The sequence below is a fragment of the Mytilinidion resinicola genome (genome assembly GCF_010093595.1).
Source record: "Mytilinidion resinicola strain CBS 304.34 unplaced genomic scaffold BDZ99scaffold_4, whole genome shotgun sequence".
Taxonomy (NCBI): domain Eukaryota; kingdom Fungi; phylum Ascomycota; class Dothideomycetes; order Mytilinidiales; family Mytilinidiaceae; genus Mytilinidion; species Mytilinidion resinicola.
Genome location: NW_022985440.1, coordinates 1,076,997 through 1,102,479, shown reverse-complemented (window position 1 = coordinate 1,102,479; position 25,483 = coordinate 1,076,997). Strand labels below are relative to the sequence as shown.

General features: G+C 51.8%; 10 protein-coding genes across 10 annotated transcripts; 5 read left to right on the top strand and 5 right to left on the bottom strand.

Moving 5' to 3' along the window:
• Window positions 1-60: 60 nt before the first annotated feature.
• Window positions 61-1,447, bottom strand: BDZ99DRAFT_567730 (uncharacterized protein). The gene is made up of 2 exons (XM_033727721.1): window positions 1,136-1,447; window positions 61-1,033 (listed from the first exon to the last, which is right to left on the bottom strand). Exons 1-2 carry the CDS (start codon window positions 1,163-1,165, stop codon window positions 461-463), a joined length of 603 nt encoding a protein of 200 aa, XP_033580999.1. The 5' UTR covers window positions 1,166-1,447; the 3' UTR covers window positions 61-460.
• Window positions 1,448-2,415: 968 nt separating this feature from the next.
• Window positions 2,416-5,373, top strand: BDZ99DRAFT_436745 (uncharacterized protein; the record flags this gene model as incomplete). Its single annotated transcript, XM_033717550.1, has 2 exons — window positions 2,416-3,385; window positions 3,434-5,373. 2 exons carry the CDS (start codon window positions 2,416-2,418, stop codon window positions 5,107-5,109), a joined length of 2,646 nt encoding a protein of 881 aa, XP_033580998.1. The 3' UTR covers window positions 5,110-5,373.
• A 175-nt stretch (window positions 5,374-5,548) lies between these two features.
• Window positions 5,549-7,430, bottom strand: BDZ99DRAFT_230394 (uncharacterized protein). The gene is made up of 3 exons (XM_033713503.1): window positions 7,184-7,430; window positions 6,690-7,118; window positions 5,549-6,620 (listed from the first exon to the last, which is right to left on the bottom strand). Exons 1-3 carry the CDS (start codon window positions 7,314-7,316, stop codon window positions 5,680-5,682), a joined length of 1,503 nt encoding a protein of 500 aa, XP_033580997.1. The 5' UTR covers window positions 7,317-7,430; the 3' UTR covers window positions 5,549-5,679.
• On the bottom strand, window positions 7,310-7,903 carry BDZ99DRAFT_459770 (uncharacterized protein). The gene has a single exon (XM_033719233.1). The coding sequence runs from the start codon at window positions 7,887-7,889 to the stop codon at window positions 7,545-7,547; it is 345 nt and encodes a 114-aa protein (XP_033580996.1). The 5' UTR covers window positions 7,890-7,903; the 3' UTR covers window positions 7,310-7,544.
• Window positions 7,904-9,258: 1,355 nt separating this feature from the next.
• Window positions 9,259-9,855, top strand: BDZ99DRAFT_516655 (uncharacterized protein; the record flags this gene model as incomplete). The annotated part of the gene is made up of 1 exon (XM_033725090.1): window positions 9,259-9,855. One exon carries the CDS (start codon window positions 9,259-9,261, stop codon window positions 9,853-9,855), a length of 597 nt encoding a protein of 198 aa, XP_033580995.1.
• A 900-nt stretch (window positions 9,856-10,755) lies between these two features.
• On the bottom strand, window positions 10,756-12,210 carry BDZ99DRAFT_567727 (uncharacterized protein; the record flags this gene model as incomplete). The annotated part of the gene is made up of 3 exons (XM_033727720.1): window positions 10,756-11,419; window positions 11,473-11,958; window positions 12,023-12,210. The coding sequence occupies 3 exons, from the start codon at window positions 12,208-12,210 to the stop codon at window positions 10,756-10,758; spliced, it is 1,338 nt and encodes a 445-aa protein (XP_033580994.1).
• Window positions 12,211-13,725: 1,515 nt separating this feature from the next.
• On the top strand, window positions 13,726-15,070 carry BDZ99DRAFT_567726 (uncharacterized protein). Its single transcript, XM_033727719.1, has 3 exons — window positions 13,726-14,111; window positions 14,189-14,469; window positions 14,528-15,070. Exons 1-3 carry the CDS (start codon window positions 13,804-13,806, stop codon window positions 14,944-14,946), a joined length of 1,008 nt encoding a protein of 335 aa, XP_033580993.1. The 5' UTR covers window positions 13,726-13,803; the 3' UTR covers window positions 14,947-15,070.
• A 70-nt stretch (window positions 15,071-15,140) lies between these two features.
• On the bottom strand, window positions 15,141-15,997 carry BDZ99DRAFT_459769 (uncharacterized protein). Its single transcript, XM_033719232.1, has 4 exons — window positions 15,847-15,997; window positions 15,680-15,722; window positions 15,525-15,627; window positions 15,141-15,455 (listed from the first exon to the last, which is right to left on the bottom strand). Exons 1-4 carry the CDS (start codon window positions 15,936-15,938, stop codon window positions 15,385-15,387), a joined length of 309 nt encoding a protein of 102 aa, XP_033580992.1. The 5' UTR covers window positions 15,939-15,997; the 3' UTR covers window positions 15,141-15,384.
• A 3,402-nt stretch (window positions 15,998-19,399) lies between these two features.
• BDZ99DRAFT_230334 (uncharacterized protein) lies at window positions 19,400-22,628 on the top strand. The gene is made up of 2 exons (XM_033713502.1): window positions 19,400-20,170; window positions 20,221-22,628. Exons 1-2 carry the CDS (start codon window positions 19,763-19,765, stop codon window positions 22,444-22,446), a joined length of 2,634 nt encoding a protein of 877 aa, XP_033580991.1. The 5' UTR covers window positions 19,400-19,762; the 3' UTR covers window positions 22,447-22,628.
• Window positions 22,629-24,347: 1,719 nt separating this feature from the next.
• BDZ99DRAFT_230316 (uncharacterized protein) lies at window positions 24,348-25,369 on the top strand. Its single transcript, XM_033713501.1, has one exon. The coding sequence runs from the start codon at window positions 24,646-24,648 to the stop codon at window positions 25,198-25,200; it is 555 nt and encodes a 184-aa protein (XP_033580990.1). The 5' UTR covers window positions 24,348-24,645; the 3' UTR covers window positions 25,201-25,369.
• Window positions 25,370-25,483: the final 114 nt, after the last annotated feature.

Here is a 25,483-nt window from a genome sequence, read left to right as displayed (position 1 = left end):
CATATCACAAGAAGCACAGCAAGATTGTTTGTCACATGAGATGATACGGAGCCTAGAAGGAGCATGTAGACAGCGAACAAGAATTGATACTTCGAGGGCAATAGCGATAGCCTTTGATGCTAAGCATATACAGAGAAACGGGTAGTAATTTGTGTGTGAAGCAGCTGTACAGTCGGACTGCTTCATCGAACCAGGAATCATCAGCAGTCCCCCCACACCAGCTCTCTTTTGAGACCAATCTTTTCCTTATCAACAACTCCTGGACACCATCCCCATAAACCTCTTATGCCAATCTCTCGAATTGCCTGTTTGGGGTATCGTGTATCCAACGAAATGAACAACCGCAAGCCAGCTCTTCCATGCGCGGAACTGAGAAAAATAGGCCCATCCAAGTCTGCCATTACTGCAATGGCCATTTTACAGCTAGCCCCATCAATCTCCGTTCTTCAATTCTATCTCCTCACTTGATGTCTTTAAACATATCGTCCGCACCCATGGATACTGCCTCTTCACTGACACCAAGACTTTTCAGCTCCGGGAGAGCCGGCGGTGGAGGACCCTTCTTTTCAGGTACAGGCGCCATCCTGGGCGCCGCGTTCTCCTTCTCCGAACCCTCCTCCACCCGGCCAACGAACATTGCGCTCTTCCGCCTACCGAACCAGCTCCCGCTCTTCTTCCGGTTGAGGGACGGCCTGCTGTCCACTGTCGAAGGGCTACCAGGCCTGTCTGTCGCCGTACTCCTCAGACTGTCGGAGCTACTCAGTGTGCGCAGGCCTAGGAATTTGCGTACCGATGACGGCCGCTTGCCTAGACTGCTCTGGGTGGGGGAGAGTGGGGTTGGCGAGATGAGGCCGCCTTCTGTTGATGACTTCCCATTGGCAGCTGTGGCTTCAGCGAACGTTCCTACGGAGGGTGTAGGATGTGATGAGAGAGGCCCTTTACCGGGAGTGGGAGGGCGAGGAGTGTCAGGCGGCGAGTCAGGAGGAGCGGGTATCGAGGTGCCCTCTGTGAGGCTGAAGTTGACCGGGGAGAGCTGCGCATGTCAGTCGAGGGCATCGAATGGCCACTTAGAGAGCGTCGGAGTTGTAGGCGGGGTTGAGTGGTGCAGGTTTCACGGCGCAAGGAATCAACGTACGGTCAGCGGGGTGTATTTGCCTTTCGCCATGGTGGACAAGGTGCAGTGTTCTGGCGAGCGTGTGTTGTATAATGTCTAAAGGGGACTGATGAAGCGGTGAACGCGTCTTATGTCGTGCCAGTGAATGGTAGAGACAGGTATCAGGAGTCGCGGCGCGGAGCACGCGGGTAACGTGGCGATTGGATGGGAGCGAAGGACAACCACGGTTCATGCACGTCGTAGCAATGATGGGTGCGCCGAGCGGCAGTGTATATCGGCGTCTGTGCTAATGTTGAGGGGCCCTTGGGTGTGGCTGGGCTGTGGAGAAAAAGCGTGGTGTTTGCTGCTCTGCGGCAGGCGCTTCGTCTCCAGCGGACGCCGCAAAGCTCCTGCTCGAATGGGGCAGGTCTAGACGGAAAGGGGTCCTCGACGCACGCTAAGCCGGCTTGACGAGGGGAATTGCTGTATTAGGCCCGTTAGTTCTTATGCAAGCTGTTCGAGCCAATAGGAGCTTTTGTTCCGCGTCTTCTTCGTATATAACGAAGAAAGACAGGCGTCTCCCTGCTGAAGTAATCCGAGGTTATTTACCACGCCTCCAAGAGCGCCATCACGACCACCTGGCGCTAGACCCAGTGCTTCCGGTGAGGCTGAGCGTAAAAATAGCGACCAGCTGCGTCTGGGCTTGGCCCATGGCTTGCCCAGGTCGCGCCGGCGGGTTGAAGAGGGGGCCATGATTCCTTTTCGTCTCCACCATCCTTTGTCTCTTCCAAAGCTCACATCTCACGGCCTCCCACCGCTACCGTAAGACATTCCGGCACGTCTAACCAGGCTGTCGGGACACCCCGCCAGTCACCAACCTAACTCAGCCCCGCGCCTGCTTCGACGGACCGGGGCCATTGTTCGCGAGGCTGGGATCAGGACTTCAGGGCTGGTGGAACAGCGTGCTGCGAACTCCTGCGGGAGGCTCCGGACCTGCTTCGCCTCTCTATAATGTTTTGAAGCTTGTTCGTGCTATCGTCATTACCCAACCCCATTACGCTCGCTTTCCTGCCTTGGTTGTGCTGTGAGTTTCAGCTCTCGGCGCAACGAGGCTGAATCCACGGATACGAAGAACCTCAAGGCACATTTGCTTTCCCAGGCTCCAGCAACCTTCAATACTACAGCTGCTCTATTGCCTGCCATCTGGTTCTCGTCTGATATACTGGAGTACCCTCGATACCACGACATCGCGTCCTCGGACCCATACAGACTCGCTTGTGATCCTGTGGTCAAATTAGGGTTGATCTGTGATTAGGCCTTCCATGGAGGGGGTTCCTAACCCTTTACGCATTGGCTCTCCAGCAGTGGAGAGGAATTATTCGAATGAGAGTTTCCCCTCACCACTCCGAGTCGGGTCGCCTCTCGTGGAACGCCCTGGGTCGCAGCAATTCACCCGACCACCCCTCTCGCACCGCTCCACCTCCGACCGACTCTCACAGCTCTTCCCGTCCCGACCGGCCTCTGTTGCATCTATCAATACCGACCATGACTCCTCGAGACGAACATCCTACCCCTCACCCCTCACGCCCGCTGCTGAGCCATCTTATCGAATACCACGCGCACCAGCCCCACCCACATTGTATGGCAGTTCTGCCTCCGATCCCTTCGATACACATCACTCACCGCCCGAGTTGAAATCAGGAGGAACTCATCGATTGTTAAATAGGCTCAGCTCGCTTCGAACTGCACGAACGAACAGACAATACGGCGTGTTGGAAGACCAGGATGATGTCGAAAGGTCGCGGGGACTCAAAGGTGTGGACGAGGAGGAAGAGCCCCTTGGGTTTGATATAAGCGGGCTATCCGGGTCGCCAATCGCTATGAGAAGCATGGATAGCGGCAGCAAGAAAATGAAAAGTACAGCAGACTCTATCGACGCCGAACAGGAGTTATTACAGGCAGGCTTTGCTGCCGAATACGATCGACTAGAAGCCCAGCCTAAATCCAGCAACGCAATTTTGGGATTAGGAATGGGCTCGGTCGTAGAGGCACCATTTGTCCATCACCCAGGACCAGTGCATCAGCATCGTCGCGGACCGTCAAATGTAGACTCATCCCGCGAGGACGCCCAGAAAGCTGCAGAGAAGACCGGAGAAATCTTGGCTGTCGCAGAAGTCCCACTCATGGACATCAGCAATTTGGGAGGCGCTGAATATGAGACCCGAAGTGTGATGAATGCAGGTATGGGGGAGGGTGATGCTCCGCAAAAAACTAGCTATTATTTCCCTCCAGGTACGTTGAGAGCTCCGGTAAACGTTTCTATTGCTAACATTCGCATAGACCCCGATATGCCTTCTTGGAGGCCAATGTCGATGCACTGGCCGTACATATCGCTTCTAATTGTCATTGCCCTTGGTCTTGCCGGCTTGCAGGAGTTCCTGTGCCAGCTGTCGATACGAAGATCCAAGGACGGCAAGGGCTTGATACAGTTCAAAGCCCCTAATGAGCTCAGCATAACAGCATACTTTACTTGGAAGTATGCTCCAGTCCTGACGTTAGTCACCTACGGTATCCTATGGCAAATTTCCGACTTTGAGGTCAAACGACTGGAGCCTTACTATCAGCTCTCTAAGAAGACCGGTGCAACAGCTGCAGAGTCTGTAAACATGGACTACCTTACGTTTATGTCATGGCTAGTCCCCTTCAGAGCTTTGAAATACCGACAGTATGCCGTCATTTACTCTTCGTTGGCTACCTTGGTTTCAGGCAGTCTTGTCCCCGTCCTGCAGTCCGCGTCCATCAACATGTATCCACCCAAGAAGGAGCGGAAAGAAGACCAACTAAAGTTCGTCCGGATAGTGCCCATTTGGTCACGCCTAGTGACAGCAAGTTTGTGCTGTGTCGCCATTTTTGGAGTCGTCCTGCTTTTCCAACTACGCCGTAAGAGCGGGCTTCAGTCTGATCCTAAGGGTATTGCTGGTGTCGCAGCCATGGCAACCCGAAGCCATATCCTCAACGACTTCCATGGTCTGGATACTGCGCCTTTGCATTTGATCCATAAGCAGCTCCGACACAGGCGATACATTCTACACAAAAGCTCCCTATGGCAGGGAGAGTATATCCGCAACATCAAAGAAAACGTGCGGGAGCACGACACGGACAGCCGACCGCTTATGCTAAGGAAACGAGCCGGCATCCCTTACATCTGTTTCCTGGTATTATTCTTCGGTGCAATCCCAGTGTTCATGTTTGTGGATGCGGCCAATAATGTTACTGAGAAAATTCCATTCCTGCTCACGGCCATTGCAACGGCTGTTAAACTGCTTTGGGGCACTCTCGACTGCGACGTGCGTATGCTGGAACCCTTTTATATCCTCTCACGCCGACGTGCACCACCGCGAACACTCACCCTCGACTACACCGGGACCATGCCCGGATGGCTTCCCATCAAAGCCCTCATGAGCCGGCATTACGTCGTCTCGATGGTTGGCTTCGGCGCCATCTTGACAGAAGTCCTGACCGTCTGCGTCTCCTCCTTCTCCGTCGATGGCAAGAAGTTCTTCCCTGGCCACGGCCACAGCTCGGGCAAGAACAAACTAGACGACTCCGACGACCGCTACAACTCCGACGAGACCTTCAAATCGTTCTGGGTCTCCTTCTCCCTCGTCCTCGGCATTCTCCTCACTCTGGTCATCATCGCCTGCATCATCTACTTCCGCCGCTCGCAAAAGTTCATCCCGCGCCAGATCGGTACCATGGCCTCCGTGCTCGCTTTCATCCACCAGTCCAAGATGCTGGTCAGTTTTGTCGATACGGAGAAGATGGACAGCAAGCAGATGACAGATTATCTGGAGAGTTTACCGAAGACGTATGCGCTGGGGTGGTTCAGTGGGCGCGACGGGGAGGACCATTGTGGGATTGATGAGGAGCCGATCCTGGCACCGTATAAGTATGGTGTGGATTGGACGAAGACAAGGGTGTTGGGGAGTCATATTGGGACTTGGGAGAATTATTAGCGTTGTAGATTTCTACGTTGGTTTATCTACTTGGGTCTACATGGGGTAAATGGCGTTCAAGAGCATTTCTGGAGTTCATATCATGGAGATTAAAACTATTTGAGCGGAGGAAGCCGTCTATATCCATGACGTATTAACATATTCGAGCCATATTTATAAGGATATCATCTTTCTGTCTTCATCTCTTTCTCCATTTTGGCCCCTACCACCACCCTGTTCACGCACAGCTCGCGTTGCTATCATCCATGCTAGCTTAGCGAACCGACCGCCCAGCTTTCCACTACTCCTCTACAGTATCGTCTAACAAGAAGCTATTTCTCCGTTCATCTCAATCAATGGGCCATCGTCCGCTTATATGCACCCTCAAAGCTTCACCACATTCTCTTCGCTGGGCACGGCTCGGAGGAATCGCAGATTTATGAACCACACCACAGGAATCAATAATCTAGAACATCTTTTACATTCGCTATGAAACACTTTTGATGAGGGACATAGGTCCGCTATAAACGGTACGTTCATGACCACCTATGTACAAAAGGAAACCCACGAAAATACTTTTTGGCGACGGATCTAGCACACCGAAGTAATGGTTCCAGAGTTGAAGGGAGATAGCATGGACATGGTAGACAGGCGGCAAAAGGACGGAGTCCTAGTGACCTTTGAAGGCGAGATCTTCGAGAGTGATGGTTGCGGGAACGAAGGCACAGGGGCTGCGTCCTGCGGAAAAGTCCCGAGTAGGGCCGGATATTCGATGTCTTGGAGAAAAAGCTGGTTCGAGGTATCGGGGCTATTGGGAGTGGAGGGCTTGTCGTTCCACCACGCCCAGAGCGCGCCCACCCACTTCGGGATGCTCTTGATCGTGAAGACGGTAGCGGCAACCACCTTGTGAGTGGCCCAGCAGCCCTTGCGAACGCCCCAGCAGATTGTCTGGGAAGCCGAGGCCCAGGGAGCGTAGTCGTCGTGGCTGTTGGGACTAGCTGGGGTGGGGAACTGGCCCGGCATAGAGAGTGTGAAAGCAGATGTTGCTTCGATGGTGATGTCGGCGGGGAATGCCTTCCGCCAAACCCATTTGGATGAACCGAAAAGGCCTCGTGCAGCCCAGTAAGACACATTGTACGCACAGTAGGTGCTGGCCGTGAGAAGGGGTACAACAACACAGACCGCTTCCGCGAGACTCTCGTAGGTAGACTCCTCTAAGAGTCTATCAAGAGTCCAGCCACCGGCGTTCTTGGCCGAGTCACAGACGAAGCTAATAAAGATGGGAGCGTGTTCCTGGACCTTGCCCAACGAATCATCCAGCAAGACCGCGAGCGTCATAGAGGAGTTTCGAGGCACTTTCTCGAAGAAGTTGAGAAAGTTATCTAGATGGAGGTAGATCAGATTGGCAGATTCGTCCAGGACGACGTAGTTGTTGGCCACGGGACCCTGGAATACGCTGCGCCAGATTGTACAGCAAGCCTCTTCGAGTTGAGACCACTTCAAAGTGTACCAGGCGTGGAGATGGAGGGCGCCTATATGGACAATGTTAGTAGTGGACGAAGTACGAAGTAAAGAGGTGAAGTGGATATGGGGAGACTTACGCGTGTCGTTTTCAACTGGAAGAGTGAATGCTGTGGTATTTTGATACGGGCTCAGTATGTCGGTGATGGAGTCTTCCGAAGAGGTGGAACAGCTGCTCGATCCCAAGGACACCGTGTTCTGATTGGTGTGCTCGGCCTCGTAGGTGAGTTCGATATGTTGTAGATCGCCATCGCCGGCAATGTGGTCCTGAGTACCGAGCGTATGGTCGCAAACGACCGAGGGCACCGTCATCGCCGCGTTCTCGTACGATGTTTGGTAGGAAGGTTCGATCAGCTTCCGTTGGCTGCCGCTGACGCTGTGGTCGATGCGGCTAACATCGTTGCACACGCTGTTGGCGTAGTGAATAAGGATGCTGTATGACCAACCCTTTCCGGCAAACAGCAATGCGATGCTAGGCATTTCGCCAACCCAGACAACCTGGCCAGCCGCTAAGTGTTGTGTTAGTAACGAACGAGCGATATACATAGTCGCATGGATCTGTGAAAGGACTTACCGAGTACTTGATACTTCTCCTCGCAAGTCGTGGTAGGCGTCAACTTGTTGGAACCACAGGATTTGGTGACTGCAAGCCGTATTAGATGCCATCCTAGTTCGCATTTTAGAGTATACGAAGACTTACCCCACATATTGTTATCGTCAAGCTCTCCCAAAAAGCGCCCTCTCTCAAGGTGCTTCTTGTCGACGCCACACTTGTATATCTCGAGTTCTAGAGCTCGAGTTGCGCTTATACCAGGAGAAGACTTGATGAACGCTTGGAGGTTGGTGGCAAAGCCAGCTGGCAGGTCTTTGGGATAGACATCTGTAGTGAATAAGTTAGTCGAGGTTGGATATAATCGGACAGTAGGCAGGTTAGACTAACCCTGAGGAACTTTGCGGCTGTTCCAATAGCCTTTCTCTTGGAGATGATTGACCCATCCCCAATCATCCTCGATGTCCGGGAGAGCTAGAAAGGTCAGCATGTTTGACGAGGAGATGGGACGCGGAGGAGTCGCAGGAAGGGAGGTAGGCATACCGAGAGCAACGTATGGGTCGTTAGGGTCGTCAGACTCGACTTCACCAACGGTACGAGCTGCAGTGTCTTCGTATTCGAACCCGAGATCCGAAGATGTTGGCGCAGAAGAATAGAGTCCGAGGGCGGTAGCACCTCGCTTGAAGAGTCCACCGACTCCACTCAAGAGACCGCGTCCGAAGGAACCCATTTCGACAGTACTAGGTAATGTGGAAGACGAGTGGAGAGAGATAGAATGTATGAGAATGACAGCTATAAGCTCGGAAACTGTGTGAGAGCAAGAGTATAAACTGTGAAGCCAACTTGAGAAGTGTGGTGGAGAAGTTAGGGTGGGGTGTCGGTGAGCAGGCTTAAGTAGACAGAGTGCGAGCAAATCCAGGGTGGCTGGTTTCAATACAGCGCGGGTTGCAGCGTTGTTCAAGGTGAATGATCTACAGCTGTCAGCGTGGCAGATGCAGAAGAGAAGGTTCCAGATCTGCGGGCGCGTTTGAGTGAATGGAATTGACAGCTTCTCCTAGACTAACGCAATACAAAATCCCCCATCGACAGCTAGCAAGCCATCATAACGGCCTTGATAGAGCGAAGCAGAGGTCGATGGAAGAGGGCCTATGCTTGAGGGACGAGGTCAAGTGACGCCAGCGGGCGACGCGCTCGCTCGCCTCACACGGAGAACGACGAAAATATGAACGAACACGTTTATATGGCAAAGGCAAGAGAGAGAGAGAGTTCGTATGCTCACCGTCGTACTGACATCAAACGCCCGACTAACGGATCCATTGTCCGCAGAACAGCATACTGACAACTCATCAACATCTCCAGCACAGTCATACTAATCTTTTCATTAGATTGGCGGCCTCATTAGCGCCTTCTGCGCCTATCTGCATCAGCTGCTCTTTATGCACGCGTGTTCGCCACTCTCTCCTTGTTTATAGATATCTACAGCCCGCTTCTGAGACATAAAAGCACTCTAGGCACATCAAAGATGCTACAATGCCACCAGAACTTGGTCGAATAATCGTCTCTATTACTAGCACTGTTAGGCTTTTATTGTTCGCAAAAGCTACACTACTTCGCGATGGCCATTGCCTCTGGTGTTCGGTCACCACACTGTCGGATGGCGAAGGGAAAGGTGAAGGCATAAAATAAGAGAGAGATCCAGTTTTGAGCTCAAGGATTGGTTGATGGGGATAATGACGGGGAGGGAAGATAATACGCATATGAATAGAGATGCAGTAGGATACCGGATACCTATGCTTTCATGCTATCCCAATGCTGCTAGCGCGTAAGTTTCGTGTGATAAGAGTCAACCGAAATACTATCGATGAAACTGTGTCCTGTAATCTATCCGGACTTTATGCTGTTATAGGATGAGGAGGATGTAGGGACGGCCGTTAAGAAGCGGACGTCGCGAAGATAATCGATCATGTGATTGCGCGTAAGATTGGTGGCGTATTCGTACATAGAAATCGAATCGCGTCTCTGACGTTTCACAGGTTGCCTAGAGATTCAAAGCAGAACCATCGAAAGCAGGACATCGTTCACATTGGCATTGTTGATTCATGTATAAAACAATCGCCCATGTTCCTCTAACCCCTAGAATCTGTGAACTGTTCGAGCTGACCGAAAGAGGACTCCCATCCGTACAGCCAAAGAGATCAAAGAGCGAGATTAACGCGTCTAGAGGCTTCCCGAAGGACCTCGAGACTCGATATTCGTGCAAGAGCTCTGTCCTTCTGAAGGAAATGTCATACAATGACTATCATCTGAAGACGAGAATCAAGTGGCCTTCAACTGCATTTTGCCAGTCGCAGACGTCCTCCTTCACATGGATTTCAAAGCTGAAAGAGTCACGTTCCCATATATATACTGGAAATGTCTTCTATTCGGTGTGGACGAGCTGCAAAGCAGCTTTGGATTTTCTCAAAACACTGCCCGAGCATAGCGGGCTGAAGATCAAGAGCTTCTACATCCCAAGCAGGGCCGCTACGACGAGCGAAGGTGACAATATGTGCTTCCATGAGCAGCTGTGCAAGTTTATTCCGGCTGAGATGCAATTGGAAGACGTTACAATAGGCGTACCGAACGATTTGGATGATGCTGGCGACGGGAACAACAACTCTACGAATGGCTCGGCTTCGATGCTGTTGCCGGATTGATTAAGGCTTTCAAAGATGGAAAACTGCTCGAGGTCCGCTTCGCTCACCCGCAAAAGTACCATGCCAACTCCGATGTCCACAGATTTTATAATGTCTACATTTATATCGAGTCATTTTTGCTAGAGGAACATAGAAAGAGTCTGCAGCTGGTGGGATTTGGAATCTACGAATATGGTGTTTTAGTTCAGGGCCAAAGCAACGATGGCACGCCTGAAGCAGTCGTGAGGGATGTTCGCGAAATCTGGCACCGTGCTGGTGCTCCGACGACATACGGCGTCACCGAAGCCGACTTCGTTGTCGAAGATGCGTGCTGCGGAGAACGTTTCGGCCGCGACAAGAAAGAAGGTCAAATCACAGAGTCATGTATGTAAGGTAGCACAGCTAACGCTTTGGAGGGATGGTGAGAAGAGGCACGCAGATCTAAACCTCGTGTAGAAGAGAGATAGATGGCACCACTGTCTGGGGTAGCCTAGTGTGGTATCAAGATGTTGAGAAATATAAGCTCGCGATTTACTCCGGTTCCCAATTCTAGCGGCCACCATGCTCCAAAAAGTGGCAATAAGCTTACAGGGACCCATATGTTGAAGTACCCTTAATGTCTATAACTTGAGACTTGAGGTGGGAGATGAGGAAGATGTCATTGAAATAGTAAAGGAACATACATACATATAAGTATGGGGATGCCGAAACCAAAGAGAATATCAAAGCCGAACGCAGAATCAATAGATAAAATTGGATTGCCAGTGGCACTGAAGTGCCCTTTTCAGATGACCGCTATAAGTGTGCTCATGAAAATCAGAATTGCCTAGTTCGAAAATCATTAAAACCGGCCCTGGCTCACTCCCCGGTTCTCGCAATACGGAGTCAGTATATAAGCAAAACAAGAAGACGCTAGAACGCTCAAATTTCCTCATAGGGTTCGCGTCGGGGCTCTTTAGCCTCCCGGATCCGTTCCAATACTGCGCTCATAAGATCCGGACGTTGCTGAAAAGCATCAAGTACATTACTCGCCTGGCTTATATCCGGCCAGATGTTGTCGTGGATTTCACTAATCAAGTATTCTCTTAGTTGCTTATCGGCTTCGGGTTGCATATCAGCGTCGAGATCGGAGATCGGTTCGGCAAAGACGAGTTTCGACAGACAGAGAGTGAACTCTGGGGACTCCTTGAATGCTTTGATCTTTCGTAGTGTCATCTCCATCATTTCCTCGAAGGGAATTTCGCTGGATACCTTCCATGCTCGAATGCACCGGGTCATTGCCTCTATTTTGTCTACTTGGGTGGGCATGTCGTCCACGAACTGATCCTCTGGTGTTTCTTGCCGATCCTCTGGTGGTTTTTGCTTGAAAAGTGGATTGAAGTCTCCATTTGAGATGAACTCCGAGACAGCGTCGAAGCTCTTGGGGTCTATCTTGCGGAACGCTGGACGTCTGACACAAATGCCCTCGTCCTTGTCCTCGATGGCCTCTTTGAAGCAATCGAACTTCAGCACATCTGCATACGGCACTAGGAATTTCTCCTTCTCGTCTTTACCGATGTAAAAAGTCGCCCACTCTCTATCGACCCTAGAAGTGTGTTAGCCGCGGAGATGAAGGCCGGGCAGATTTCTTTGACTTACGGCTCTGGCTCTAGTTCTAGTGTTTGCGAGTGATCCTCTAGAGACTGAATCAGATCTTCGTCTGGCGTAGACTGCACCTTATCAGAGTGCTTACGCTGTGAAACCGCAGTTCCTAACTCTGACGTCAAGTTCCATGTGTAGAACGAGTTGTCTTTTTTCTCGGGGGAGGGCGAGGGCGTATTGACTTTCCGTTTCTTCGCTTGGACAGAGCGGGATTGTGGTACCGATGGATTTTGCTTTCTTCTACGCGGCGCTACCACTTCCTCGACGAGTTGGACGCTGTCGTCCGATGCATATCCGTTCCATTGCTGTTGTATGAGGCTAGTCTCTAAAATTTCCCTCCAGTAGGCCAGATCTGGGTAGTAGACATTACGAACGTCGTCGAATATCTCGCTATACGCCACACGGCGATCTTCGTCCATGCCCGCTATGACCTCTCGGTCTTCAGGATCCAGCCCTTTCAAGGTCTCAGCAGTGGCGTAAACACTAGTCCAATTAATTTTCAATTGCGTAGTACCAGCTGACTGGTGTTCGAGGAGGGTTTACTCACACTCCCAACGTGTCGGCCCTACGCAGCAACACCGGCAACTCATAACCGTTCTTTCGTTGTTGGCGATCGTCTTCTGGGATCATTTCCACCATATCTTCTGTGCAAACAATTCCCGGCCACGAAAGCTGAGGTGCGTCTGGGAGTGGGACTAGGACGTATTGTCCAGCGGAGAAGCCAGAGGCCGCCATGCTAGTGTCGAGCTTCCTGAAGCGGCTTGAAGACCCAAGGACTCGCTTTAAAATAACCAAAGCAATCAGTCGGTGGGTAGGCGACACGGAATCTCTCAGCGGGTGGCGATTCCTAGGATTGATTGACTCGATGTTGTGATTAGGAAGCTGAAGGCGATGGGTGTGTTTGATAGTGGCCGAAAGGCAAGACAGCTCAATTAGTGGAGCTTGTATCGCAACTTTGAATACGATTGCAGAAGGCCAGGGAAGGGCGAAGTTGAAAAGATGGAGATCGGAGATAGAGGAGACTGAGGGTGGGAATGTGGGGGCAAGAGGTCGAAGTTGAAGATAGTTGAAGAAGCCTTGTAGAGGAGAGGATAGAAGCTGATTTTTTATGTGTCAAAGGCCTATAGCTGAGGCGAGGACAGGCTTCAAGTAAGAGGTTGGTCGTAGTGAGAGTGAGTAGAAGAGATGAGAGTTATGAGGGAGGCCACCCTAATTTGTTGGAAGTGATGTTCCTATTATCTATGCAAGGAAGATGAAGTGAGTTACTATTGCCTAGCTGTTTCATAGCCGAGTTGTTTGTCGTTGGCTTGATATACGATAGCGACGTGCCAGGTGAGGCCGCTTGTACTTGGAGATGCATCCTCGCTTCACCGACATCACATTGCATTTCAACACCCTAAATTGGCGCTATAGGATTATACTAAGTGAAACTCGATCGAGGACGTCGTATCTACGAGAGGCTGGTTGAGAAGGATGTGATTTGGGAAATGATACTAATGAGATGTCTGAAGTCTTGTTTAGGAGAAGGATAACGATAATCAACTTCTCTGAAGGAGATCCATCAACATCGTGCTAGGTCACTTCATTTGAAACGAACTATGATGTATGTAATCTGAAATGATGAAGGATGAGTACTCGAGATCACATATTTGGTCCAGCATTGAGGCGGACTGAAATGGTATCTAGAATGCTTCTCTGGTACCATGTGTGATTTGAGGCTCCATGTCGATTCTCAATGGCAACTATCACTGTTCAGTTAGTTAAGGATTCTCAAGTAGTAGAATAATTTTGTACAGATTGTACATAAAAAGAACAAGTGGTGACGATGGCACGCGGAGCATAGAAAAGGTGGCACTCCAATTCTACGGCAAGCTGTCTCATGTGTACACCTGTCTGGCACTGCTTGGGGTGCTTCAATGCACATTCAGGAATCTGAACGAGATAGAACCCTTTGCCTTGGACTATGTGGAAACGCGTTGAAGCACCACAAACAGTGGCAAACAGGTGTACACGCGAGACAGAGTGTTCGATAAGTGTGCCACTTTTTTCACGCCCAACGTGGATGGGAGGAGGTACAGAGCTCGAGGTTGACTATGAAGTTATTCAAACACGATTACACCAAAACTAGAGGTTACCGGGATAGTCACTACATTCAGCATTGATGACTTTTGAAAAGAAGTAGAAATAGGAATTCGAATATTCAAGAGACGCTTGAAATTTAAACTACTTTGAAATGTTGAATGTTTCCCGATGTATAGTTAGAAATCTTTCATCTGCACGACACCAACCTGCATCGACCCACTCTAAACACCAACAGCAACCGCCGCAATGCCTTCTAACTCCAACTCTCGACATACCCATAGAGAACCCCACCGCTCTTCCCATCATCACCATCGCCACTCTCACGATGCTCGATCGCGTTCCCCGCGCCGCCAGGACGAACCGCGACACAAGCGGAAGCGCTCACCACCGCCCCCAGCAGTCCTCCCATACCGAGCTCGCCCGCTCGTAAAACAGGACTTCACAGCCTACAAACCCCTCTTTGCATCATATCTCGACATCCACAAACAGCTATACCTCGAGGAAATAGAGGAGCACGAGGCGCGCGGACGATGGAAGAGCTTCCTCTCCAAATGGTAAACCACACTCTCATATCCATGTCATTCACCCCTCACTATCTCGAAACTTTGGACAAGAGACTAACATTCTTGAGGAACCGTGGAGAACTCGCAGAAGGCTGGTACGACCCCGCCATGCTGAAGAAGACGCAAAACGCAGCCGCATCCACCGGTGCGCAGAACGCTGGCTCGAGATCACCCAAGCGACAGCGGAGAGAGTCTCCAGACCTCCGTCCTTACAATACTACACAAGAAGTGGGTGACACGAAGAATGATTCAAGCTCCGAGGATGAGATTGGGCCCGCGCTTCCAGACTCGCATGGTCGCCGTGCAGGCCCCGTCATACCACGTAGAGAGGATCTGGAGCTCAGAGATGGTATTCAAAGGCCTCATTTCCCTATGTATAACGCAATTTGCTAACAATTTTGGTACAGAAATGACCGCCGAAGCGCGCTCCCACAACATCGCCGACCTCCGCTACGAGCGCAAACTGGACCGCAGCACGCAGAAAGAGCGCCTCGAAGAGCTTGCTCCCCGCGCAGATCCCGGTTCCCGAGAGCGTGCGCTTGAGAAGAAGCGGGAAGTCACTGGCACATTGAACGCATTCAGGGAAGCGAAGTCGCCTGGTGCGGAGGAGGTCCCGGAAGGGGATCTCATGGGCGATGATGGGATAGACGGGTATAAGAAGCGGAAAAAGGAAGGTGAGCGGAAAAAGAACGAACGAGAGATCCGGAAGGAGGAGATTATGAGGGCGAAGGCTGAGGAGAGGGAGGAGAGGCAGGCCGAGATTAGGGCGAAGGAGGATAAGACGATGGAGATGTTGAGGGCTATTGCCAGAGAAAGGTTTGGATAGGTTGGTTGGGTCTTGATCTATGACCTGGATGTTAGGATCTCACGCCCTTCTTTCTCGAAAGAAGAGAGGCATTTGGAATTCTGAACATCATTATTCGCTGCAGATTGTTGATCAGTTATAGCACCACGAGGCAGTCGCAATATTCAGCGAAATTGAAAGCGGTCAGCATATCAAGTCTCTCATGCATATCCTTGACAGTATCACGAAAGAGCCAGCACTTGATACACGGAAATTATAAATTAAGTACTTGTATGGGGCTCTCGACAATGTACTTAAGAAACTACCACCACATGAACCCGTGCAAAAGCCATTGCAATGAAGTGGGTATTCAAACAACCCTCCCAAACGCCTTGCATGCTGTTTAGTACAGAGAAGTATACATTGCATCAGAAACTCCTATGCCATTCCCTTGACATAGGCCGTAGACTTGACTCCGTGTCACTCGTCATCTAATATCGAGCTGGCGAGGGGTCCAAAGAAGGGGACTTCGAATCGATCGAGGGTCTCGGCTGCAATCGATCAGATATGAAATATAAGGGGAAAGAGCTTAGGGCTTGTAAAGTTATGAGAATGCTTACCATCCTTGTACGCCCGGAATGTGAGATACCCTATGAGAGCAATATCGCAGGCGAATAGCAGCCATGATATTATGCTCGTCCAGGAGAATATGATGTGGATGACCTGATCCTGATTAGCTTCAATCCTCTTGTATATCTGACCTGTGGAAACTTACAAAGATGAACGCAAACAGTAAGCTAGACTGCCATGCGTGAAACCTGCATCACAACATCAGCTCTCATACTCAGAGCCAATATAATTTCCACAATTCTGTCCCTCGTAGCCTCAAGTTCCCACGATGCATCCTCTCCCCCATCAACCAAGAATCATGCATCCACTCACCTCACATAATCACTCCGATGCTCCAACACCAACAACAGCACACCCCCCACCGGCGGCAATAGCAGATACGCCAAACACGCCTCATAATCCATCCTCAACCCCCACCTCTGCAGACTCGTCTCAAACATATCCACCTCCTCCCTCCCGCCGCCAAACCCTCCTCCCCCATTCCCAACCCACGGCTCCCGCTCCGGCTCCTGGCTCCCAAAGTACCCAGCCTGCGGAGACGTAGTCGAGGGCGATACGACGGCTGCGGTGGTGTTGCGCGTGCGGTCGAGCGAGGCGCGCGGCGAGTAGGTGGGCGAGCGGACGCCAGAGGGGGAGCGCGCGCCCGGGGGTGGCGGGGAGAGGGCGCGGTGGGTTTCGGGGGAGGCATCTTGGTAGGGTGCGAAATCCATGTTTGTGGGGTGTATAATTTCGTAGGTTTGGTGGGTTGTGGTGGATAAAGTTGTGAAGGTGACGTTTTGCGCAAGGTGAGGTGAGCTTTGAGGTGACGCGGAGGTCTGGGGTGGTGGAGGGGTGAGAATGGTGGGCGTAGATTTCAGTATGGGTATAGGTACAGGTTTTGATAACGTAGGTGGCAAGCGAGTCGCGCAGGCAAGCGAGTCGCGCACCCTTCAACTTTTTGCAACGCGACCTCTGTTAACTACAATGGCTCCACCAACAACAAATCCATTGCCGTACAACGAAGGAGACCTCTTCCTTGCTATCTCATCTATCAACTCTACACAGATTCCTAGTGCACGGTATGCTGCATTACTATACAATGTCCCTGAATCTACACTACGCGACCGACGCGCCGGAAAGCCTGCACGACGCGATTGCGAGCCCAACTCAAAGAAACTTACTGCGACTGAAGAGGAGGTGATTGTCAGACACATACTGGACCTGGATGCGCGTGGGTTTGCGCCCACTCTTGATGCTGTACGCGATATGGCGAATATGCTGCTTGCTGAGCGCGGCGCTGGCCAGGTTGGCCAGAAGTGGCCAAGGAACTTTGTCAACCGGACACCTAGCCTCAAAACGCGATTCAATCGACCGTACGACTGGCAGAGGGCCCTATGCGAGGATCCTATAATTATTGGAGGCTGGTTTAACCTAGTAGCGCGCACCAAAGCTACGTACGGCATCTGCGATAAGGACACCTACAATTTCGATGAAACTGGCTTTCTATTCGGCAGGATATCATCACAGCTTGTTATTACAGGCTCTGAGAGGCGCGGCCGACCAAAAGCAATACAGCCTGGCAATCGCGAGTGGGCTACAGTTATCCAGGGAATCAATGCTGCTGGGTGGGCGATCCCGCCATTTATTATCTTTACAGCCAAGTACCACCTCTCTGCCTGGTATCAGGATGATGATATACCTAGTAATTGGGCTATCTTAGTGAGCGATAATGGCTGGACAACAAATAAGCTTGGTGTTGCATAGCTGCGGCACTTTGATAGGCATACAAAAGGGAGGACAGCAGGCGCACGCCGGCTATTAATTCTAGATGGCCATAAGAGCCACAAATCGCTCGAGTTCCAGGCCATCTGCAGGGAGAACAACATCTATACTCTCTGCATGCCAGCGCATTCATCGCACCTCCTACAGCCACTTGATGTGGGTTGCTTCTCGCCATTAAAGCGCGCGTATGGGCATTAGGTCAATGGCCTAGTACGCGACCACATTAACCATATTACTAAGCTTAAGTTCTTGCCAGCCTTTAAAGCTGCCTTTAACGCGTTATTTACAAAGGATAACATCTGTGCAAGCTTTCAAGGCGCTGGCCTAATCCTATATAATCTAGATAAGGTACTATTACAGCTTAATGTTAGGCTTCGGACGCCTACCCCCGTTGCTGTAGATGTTACCCTATGGGAATCAAAAACACCAAGCAACGCGCGCGAGCTAGGGTCTTAATTAATCCTGATTTGTGATCGGATACAGAAGCATCAGGATTCTTCTCCTACATCGATTATCCAGTCACTTAATCAGCTTCAAAGGGGCGGTGAGGTAATGGGCCATGAGCTAGTGTTGCTGCGCGATCGCGTCTCTAGACTTAAGAAGGCAAATGAGGCCGCCACAAGGCGTAAACAACGCAAAAGGAAACGGATCCAGAAGCGAGGCACCTTAACAAAGGCAGAAGGAGAGGATATTATTGCTCAAAGGGACGTTGAGCAGCAGCTAGAGAGTGAAACGCGTCAAGGCAACGCGCAATCAGGTGTCAGCCGGCAGGCCTCAGCGCGCTGTAAGCTTTGTAGACAGCCTGGGCATAACTCACAAACGTGTGAGAAACGTACTCTAGATACTATCTAATCCTGCAGAGCTACTATACTACTAGTATTTCTATGCGTTGTTGAGTTATAAGGTGTCGCGTTGCAAAAAAGTTGAAGGGTGCGCGACTCGCTTGCCTGCGCGACTCGCTTGCCACCTACGTTATCGCTTTTTAAGTCTCGCAGGTATCTATATGCCGGCTGTTTGCAGGAGAAGACGTAGTATCTTTCGCCCTTTGATATACCTAGCGTTTGGTTTCGTTGGTGAAGCATATCTGTTTCATTTTGCTCTGTTACCCTAGTCTGCTAGCTTCAGAAGCTCTTCAAGATATCGAGGAAAGTTTAGATCTAATGTAAAGCATCCAACGCTATGATTCAGGCTTCCTATTGGTACCTTGTGCACAGCTGTCTTTAATCGTCAGGAGAACAGTCGCCCGACATCGAAACTAGCAATGGAATGTAATCCTGGTTACACTGCGATATAGGCTACGGCCTGAGCCCGATTTTACACGGGTACTTGAAGCGGCAACAAAGAAGCAAGATAAATCGGTAATGTCTAACACTGATCCAGATCTGGAACTGTGAATACTCAACTCTGATTTGATAGGAGGGACAGTTTGCTCCCGATCGGGATTAACCGTCATAGATCTATCCCTTTCGAACTATGGAGTCCTCAGGAGTGGCTATATGGAAAGTTGTAGGGGTTCCCCGTTCAAATTCGGCCACGTCGTCGTGGACCAAGAAGGCCCAAACACCATCGGGCAGCCTCGCCATTGGTTAGCGGCCTGATGCCCTGACCTGATGCCCTGATGCCCATTCTTCGGCATGGCCTCGGTGGTGTACAGACTATACTGAAGGAGAGATAACAAAAGCAGAGCGTGGACAAGAAAAGAAAGCAGATGATGGGTTTCTTCTATCGAATAGGCACACATGACTCGGGTGCCCCGGCTCTTGGATATGGTGGTGAAACCTGGGTTGGGCGTGGGGTTCTATGCGCCCCATGCTGGGCGGTTTCGGCGGCAGCTTTATCTAGACCTAAGGCAAGGCACGAAGCAAGCCCTGGCGCTGGCGGGAATAGTATGGGTAGCGCTGGAGGAGCACCTGCAGCAGTGAGTCTAGCAGCAGGCTTTTGAGCGATTCAAAGGGGGCCCTGAGCGATGATGTCGGAGGTGTAGATAATCCAGTCGCTGCAGTCGCTGCTCACATCGCCGGGTTCTCCCTTCCCCGCCTCTCACAACGCAAACAACCTTGGCCCTCTCGTCCAACGTCACCCCAAAGAAGCCTGACGCGATCCCGTAACCTCTTCTATCCTCCACCACCCGACTGCCCTCCATCACCCAGCGCCGGCCGCCTCCACGCCGCATCCACCCTCTCAACCACCAGCCCGCCCGCCCGCGACCTCCCACCGTGCGATAAGGCGACTCCGGCTGGGCCAGCTGTCTTAGATTTCATCCATTATCATGTCCCTGTGATGCGACCCGACTCCCCGCTCGAAGAACCACCACAGAAACCCCCGGTCGCCCTCACTTGCATTCACACCTTCGTCCGTGGCCACTCTCTTTTCATGAGGTTCCGCCTCCTGCTTACCTCACCACCATCGCCAATCCGCTCCACTCCACACCCTCGACGGCGTTCCCGGGATATTCCTATTTGGCAGGATGGGTAACAGCTCGGCCAAAGAAGCGCGTCCAGGCTCCTCGCGCAGCCATTCGCGGCCGGATAATGTCCGCGACGCGGGCTCTCCTACCACTACCGGGCCCTCCGGCTCTTCCTCCCACCTCGCGGGCGACAGGTTGGCAACATATACTAGTCGTGGCGGACGGGGAAGTAGACCTGACCTGTCATTCCTGGGCATCGGCGGGAGCTCCGACCAACCACCCGCGGAAGCTCGGCGGGAGACAAAGGCAGAGAGGGAAGCCCGGAAACTCGAAGAGGAACGGGCTGCCCGAGAGAAAGAGCGGGAGCGGAGTATCCGCGAGGAGGGAGTCGATGGCGGATATCTAGTCACACTGGGGACCTATACGGGCCCGGAGGATTTCAACAAAGATGTTGTCCGGCAATTGATGGTATGCTAGATGTGCTCACTATAGTAGAGTGCAGGCTAACAATGTTGAAGATTGAGCGCCGGCTGGCACCTTTTTGGAAGGGCCTCAATGACCACTCGGACATGTGGACTGAGCATCAGTTGGTAGCTGTCGTCAATGGTTTGCCCATCCCGCCGGCCGATGAAATTCCCCCAGAGGAGCCACCACGTTCAACCAACTTGAGTGTGGACTGGAACCCTCGATCGTCGAACAGCAACATCAACCACCTCACAGTGCCCATAACCTCGAGATCGCAGTCATCCAACTCCGACAGATCAATGAATCTATCTCCGTCACATCCAGCGTTTTCGCTGCCTTCTCCCACATCCCCAATTTCGGCCTCGCCATCATCATCTTCACCATTCTTCCGTGGTCGGGCCAAGACCTTAGCTGCTCTGACGACATCATCGAAAAATAACTCTCAAACTGAAATGACTCCCCAGGAGGTGCAGCTTCCGAAGGACCCCTATGTTAACGGCCAACGCTTAGAAGCTTTCCTATATAAGAATGCTACCGAGTGTCCCATCTGCTTCTTGTATTATCCACCTTATCTCAACAAGACCCGCTGCTGCGATCAACCGATCTGTTCAGAGTGTTTTGTCCAAATCAAGCGACCTGACCCCCACATTCCAGAGCATCATGACCCGACCGATCCAAATGCGAGTAAGGAGCCTCAGGAGGATGGTATGCTTGTTTCAGAGCCTGCTTCTTGTCCATTCTGCGTACAACCGGAGTTTGGTGTTACATACGAACCGCCACCTTTTAGGAGGGGGCTTTCATATGCAGGCCAGGCAGGACAGGCAGGACAGGCAGGACATCCACTCGCGAGTACCATGTCGGCCATGTCGTCCTCTTCATCGCTAGCTTCTCAAGGACTAGGATCACCCACAGGTAATCGACGGAGAACGACGTCACTCTCGGCCAATAATGCGAGTGTGATCACCACAGACCGGGTTCGGCCCGATTGGGCCAAGAAGCTATCGGATGCACGTGCCCATGCGCTTCGACGAGCTGCAGCGGCGACTGCTTTGCACAACGCGGCATACGTGATGGGGAATATCCAGGCTGCGGATGGCAGGGGGTTCGTTCTTGGTCGAAGGCGGCGGACCATGTTCGGGGGAGATAGCGGTGGTAGCAGTGGCAACCACACGCCTCGTCATGGTGATGGTGGAAGTGTCGGAAGCGTGGGCGCGTTGCTTGCTGCTGCAGAGCGATCGGGAGGCTCAGGCCCGCGGGGACAGGACGATTTGTTTCCTGGTCGCCACAGCTCTCGAAGAAATCGAATCGAGGATCTTGAAGACCTCATGATGATGGAAGCGATCCGGTTGAGCATTGCAGCTGAGGAGGAGCGCAAGAAAAAGGAGGAGAAGGAATCTGCTAAGGAATCTAGAAAGGAGGAGAAAAGAAAGGCGAAAGAGACGAAAAAGGCCGAGAAGGCGGCGAGAAAGACTGGGTTTTTCCCTAGCACTAGTTTTGATCGCGACACCGATACCACCAACGCCGGATTGTCGACAATTGCAGGCAAAGGTAAGGGTGTCGACCGATCTGGTGCCTACACTGGCTTCAACCCGCTAAGCGAACCTACTTCAACCATCAACGCGTCTGGTTCCAAGGAGGACCCTCAGCGCCATCTGGAGCACTCGCGGGCCCAGATTCAAAGCCATTCTTCAACCGCTGGGCAGCCTGCGGAGCCCCCTACCCATCGGCAAATTCTCAGGAATCTATCGAATGCCTCCTCGTCCGCCTCTTCTTTCTCCGAGTCGTTGCAAGGTTCGCTACAGCAAGTTGGTGGATTTGGCGCCTCGGGCTCTTCTTTCGAACCCAGCCCGACGGCTTCAGGTGTGAGCCTCAACAGAGACGAAACTTCTCCCGGTGGTACTACAGGCGGCCTAGAGCCCATGTTCAATTTCACCAGTCTTGCCGAGGTCATTGGAGTTGAAGACGATAAGCATGACCAGGCTCATGGAAGCTCCCATATTGAGAATCTTGCGAATCATAACAGCAGTCCGAACCACGGTCAAGGTCGCGAGGGCTCTGCAGGTGGGGAGAGCTCGAGTAGTAGTGCAGCCCCCCCAGTCTCACAGCCTCATGACGGGGCTTTCGGCAATATGGATGAGAGCACGGCAACGATTACTGGAAAGTCTATGGAAGACCTTGCGCTTGTCGCTACCCACGAATCTAACCAGTACGATGCGAAACATTTCGGGGATGTCAGCTTGCTGGAGACCTTTGGACAGGGCGCTCGCAGCGCGCATTGATGGATATGGGCGTCCGTCTCGGAAGTTTTATTCTTTCCACACAGTTTTCTACATCACAACGAATGTCACGGGCGGTACCTCTGAGCGGCTTTGACTGTTTTCATTCTGGCAGCAAAAGCTTTGCCGCCATGACCGCCTTACCCGTAGCCATCCCACCAGAGCTGCAGTGTCACAGGTTCATACAATCCACTCGTTCCACACATAAAGCGTTCGGTTATTGGTGTCTCGGATCACGGCTCAACGGTGTCTACATATGGGCAGACGAGACACCTGAACTGGGGGTAAGGGTAGATTCGTGGCTTAGTCTAGTCTAATTTTCTATTCTCTTCACTCACTTCTGCTTTCCTTCTGTTCTCTTTGTGCATGGGCATGATTGGCTGTGGTCTTCTGGAGTCCTGGGATCGGAACGGGATCGGATGGTGTCAAGCGGTTAAATTGCATGGATTGGGTGGGTGGCTGGTTGGCGGGTTGGCCCTTTCTTTACTCTTCCCATATCGCGGAGACAACGTGAGCGAGGTGTGCTTGACAGTGTTCTGAGACTTAAGTGGCTGTGACTGATTGAGTGTTGGACGTGGGAGGGAAGCAGTCTTACGTAGTAGATTAGTGTCTATGTAGATAACATTGTCTGATGTTCATCGGACGGTGGAATCGAGACATCTGAAGCAAAACGAGCAGCTTGGTTTGTAGGTTTGAGTAGTAGGTTCGGCAATTTTCCGCCGCCGTTTGTAGTATTTCTTTGATCTTGGTCGCTTTTCATTATCGCCAGCTCGCCCTCCATGTTTGATTCGCCGTCTCGACCTCAACTTCCGCATTCATGGCAAAGGTACGGATGGCCGTTCTTAGGAGGAATGTACACACGACATTAGCAGGATGTCTGAAGTAGTATTATTATTATACGGACGTAAGAGCTGTGACGCCTCCAAGAATATGACTAGGATGGTCTATCGAATGCGCGTAAGCCAGTTTTCCCTATTTAGACTCGTGGCGGACGTTGTGAGAACGATTTAGAAGTAAGCAATGCACCCAACCCAAACTTGCCATATACGGATGCTAATTGGTACCGAGATAGTGATTTTGAGGATACGCAGTGGTTGTAGCCACGATGAGATGAACACATGTCTACGCAAGTATGCGTGTCTACTTGCTCGTCCCCATCCGAAGTTCCCCACTACAAATCCAGAAATCTAAGCCAGACTGCGGAGGTAAAATGGTGGAAGTAGGACTAGAAGAGGGCGGAGGATATCCAGGTATAAGCCGGTCTCCTTGGCCCGACATCATAGGTACAGCTTTGTATGTTGAGGTGAGATGAGTCCGCTGGCAGCGGACGTTTCTCTTCGGTCACGTGTGCGGCCCTCACCATAACAAGCACAGACCTCTGACCTTGGAGCCTAAGTATATGTTTTGAGTTATTTGGGCACATCTCAACTAACCAGCAGGAATGCCCCAGTGGTACCGCCCCCGCCTCCTCCGCCTCCGCCCGCCTCCGCCCAGGCCCTCCGGCCCCCTCGCCCCTAACATGAATGCCTTGGGTCCGGGTTCGAGTCCCGCCATTGTCACGACTGTTATCAGAGAAACCCCTTCGGGGGTGGCTACTCCTCCTTCACACCGGTGAAGGGGGTGGTGTTTTGCTCCTTGGATATTCTTTTTGTATTTTTTTTTTTTGCCTCGTGGGACTGTATGCGATGTAAGTCTATCTTGTGAGTTGTCTGGAAGCATTGGGCTCGCTCAAACGGTGCCGTCCATCTGGCCTGCCGATTATTGGGTTTGTGTACAAGCTTTCGCCACCGTTTGAAGTGCTTCAGCGCAGTTTCACGCATTTGGATGCAAGGAAAATTGGCTTATTTGACTGGTCTAATAACTCTCTAGGCCACCTTAGACAGCGGTGGAAGGGCGGACGCAGTAGGTTTGGTAGGTAAAGTTTACAACTGCCTCACCGAGGGAACCATGCGTGAGCAAAGGCATATTACGTCATCATAGAGCTGTATACACCTTCCCACCACCGTTTGAAGCCCTTCAAGGAGCTTTCGGGACGTGCAAGCTGCCCGTTTTGATGGGTGTGATACCAATCCAGGCCACCTCCAACGGCGCTATCCGCACGTGACATGGGTGCCCAGACACTAGCGTGGCGGAGGAAAGAGCAGACGCAACGACACTTCCACTCATTCTCCTCCACCCTCCACTCCACCTTCCTTCACCGCGATGGAAACCCATATACGTTCAATCACACGCGCTGATCCGAACAATCCTCGCGGCCCACCGCGCACATACGCCCTCGTCTCCCACAACGACGTTCCTCCAAGAGTAGGCGTAGACCTCTGCATCTGTTGCTGGAAGCCTGGCCCAGAAAACTTCTACTGGTGCCCCCGGAAGTGCATGTGGTGCCAGGACAAGATCAATCACAAGGGATTTGCTTGCCCGCTCTACATCAAGAATAGCAAGTGGTGGCAACGTAAGATCGGCCATGAACCAAAGGGATTTGCGGAGACGGTAGGATCTCAGCTTTCCGAGCAGGGACTCACATCATTCACTAAGAGCAATGAGACGAAGCGGCAGCACGCGTTTGAGGAAGCTGATCTGCATGCGAAGCGTATGAGGGCTGGCCCGGGGGTGCCTCCAGCAGCTCCGTTTGTTGACAGACAGGAGGGCTCTCTAGCCGGATATCAATTGTATACGCCATCAGGATACCCATTCGGCTTCGCAGAGAACGGAACTCCGTATTACGGCCCTCCTCCTGGCCTGCAACCGTCGAGCTAGTCACCCGTACCAAGCAAACCCCACTTTCCACCCTAATCTACTATCGGCCCGCGATACAACGGCCTCGTCTTTCATACCAAGCAGCACCGACTTAACCCAGCAGCACAGCATCACTGCCTTCATCAGCCAACCGACCCTCAATCGCTCGGAGCCCCTCGATGCTGCATGGCTTCTTGCAGAAAACACCCACCTCCGAACACAGATTGCTGCACTAGAGTCTGAGATGGCGCAGATGAAGGTAGAGCATCGGGAAGCGGTCAAGATTCTCACTGAATGTCTAAGA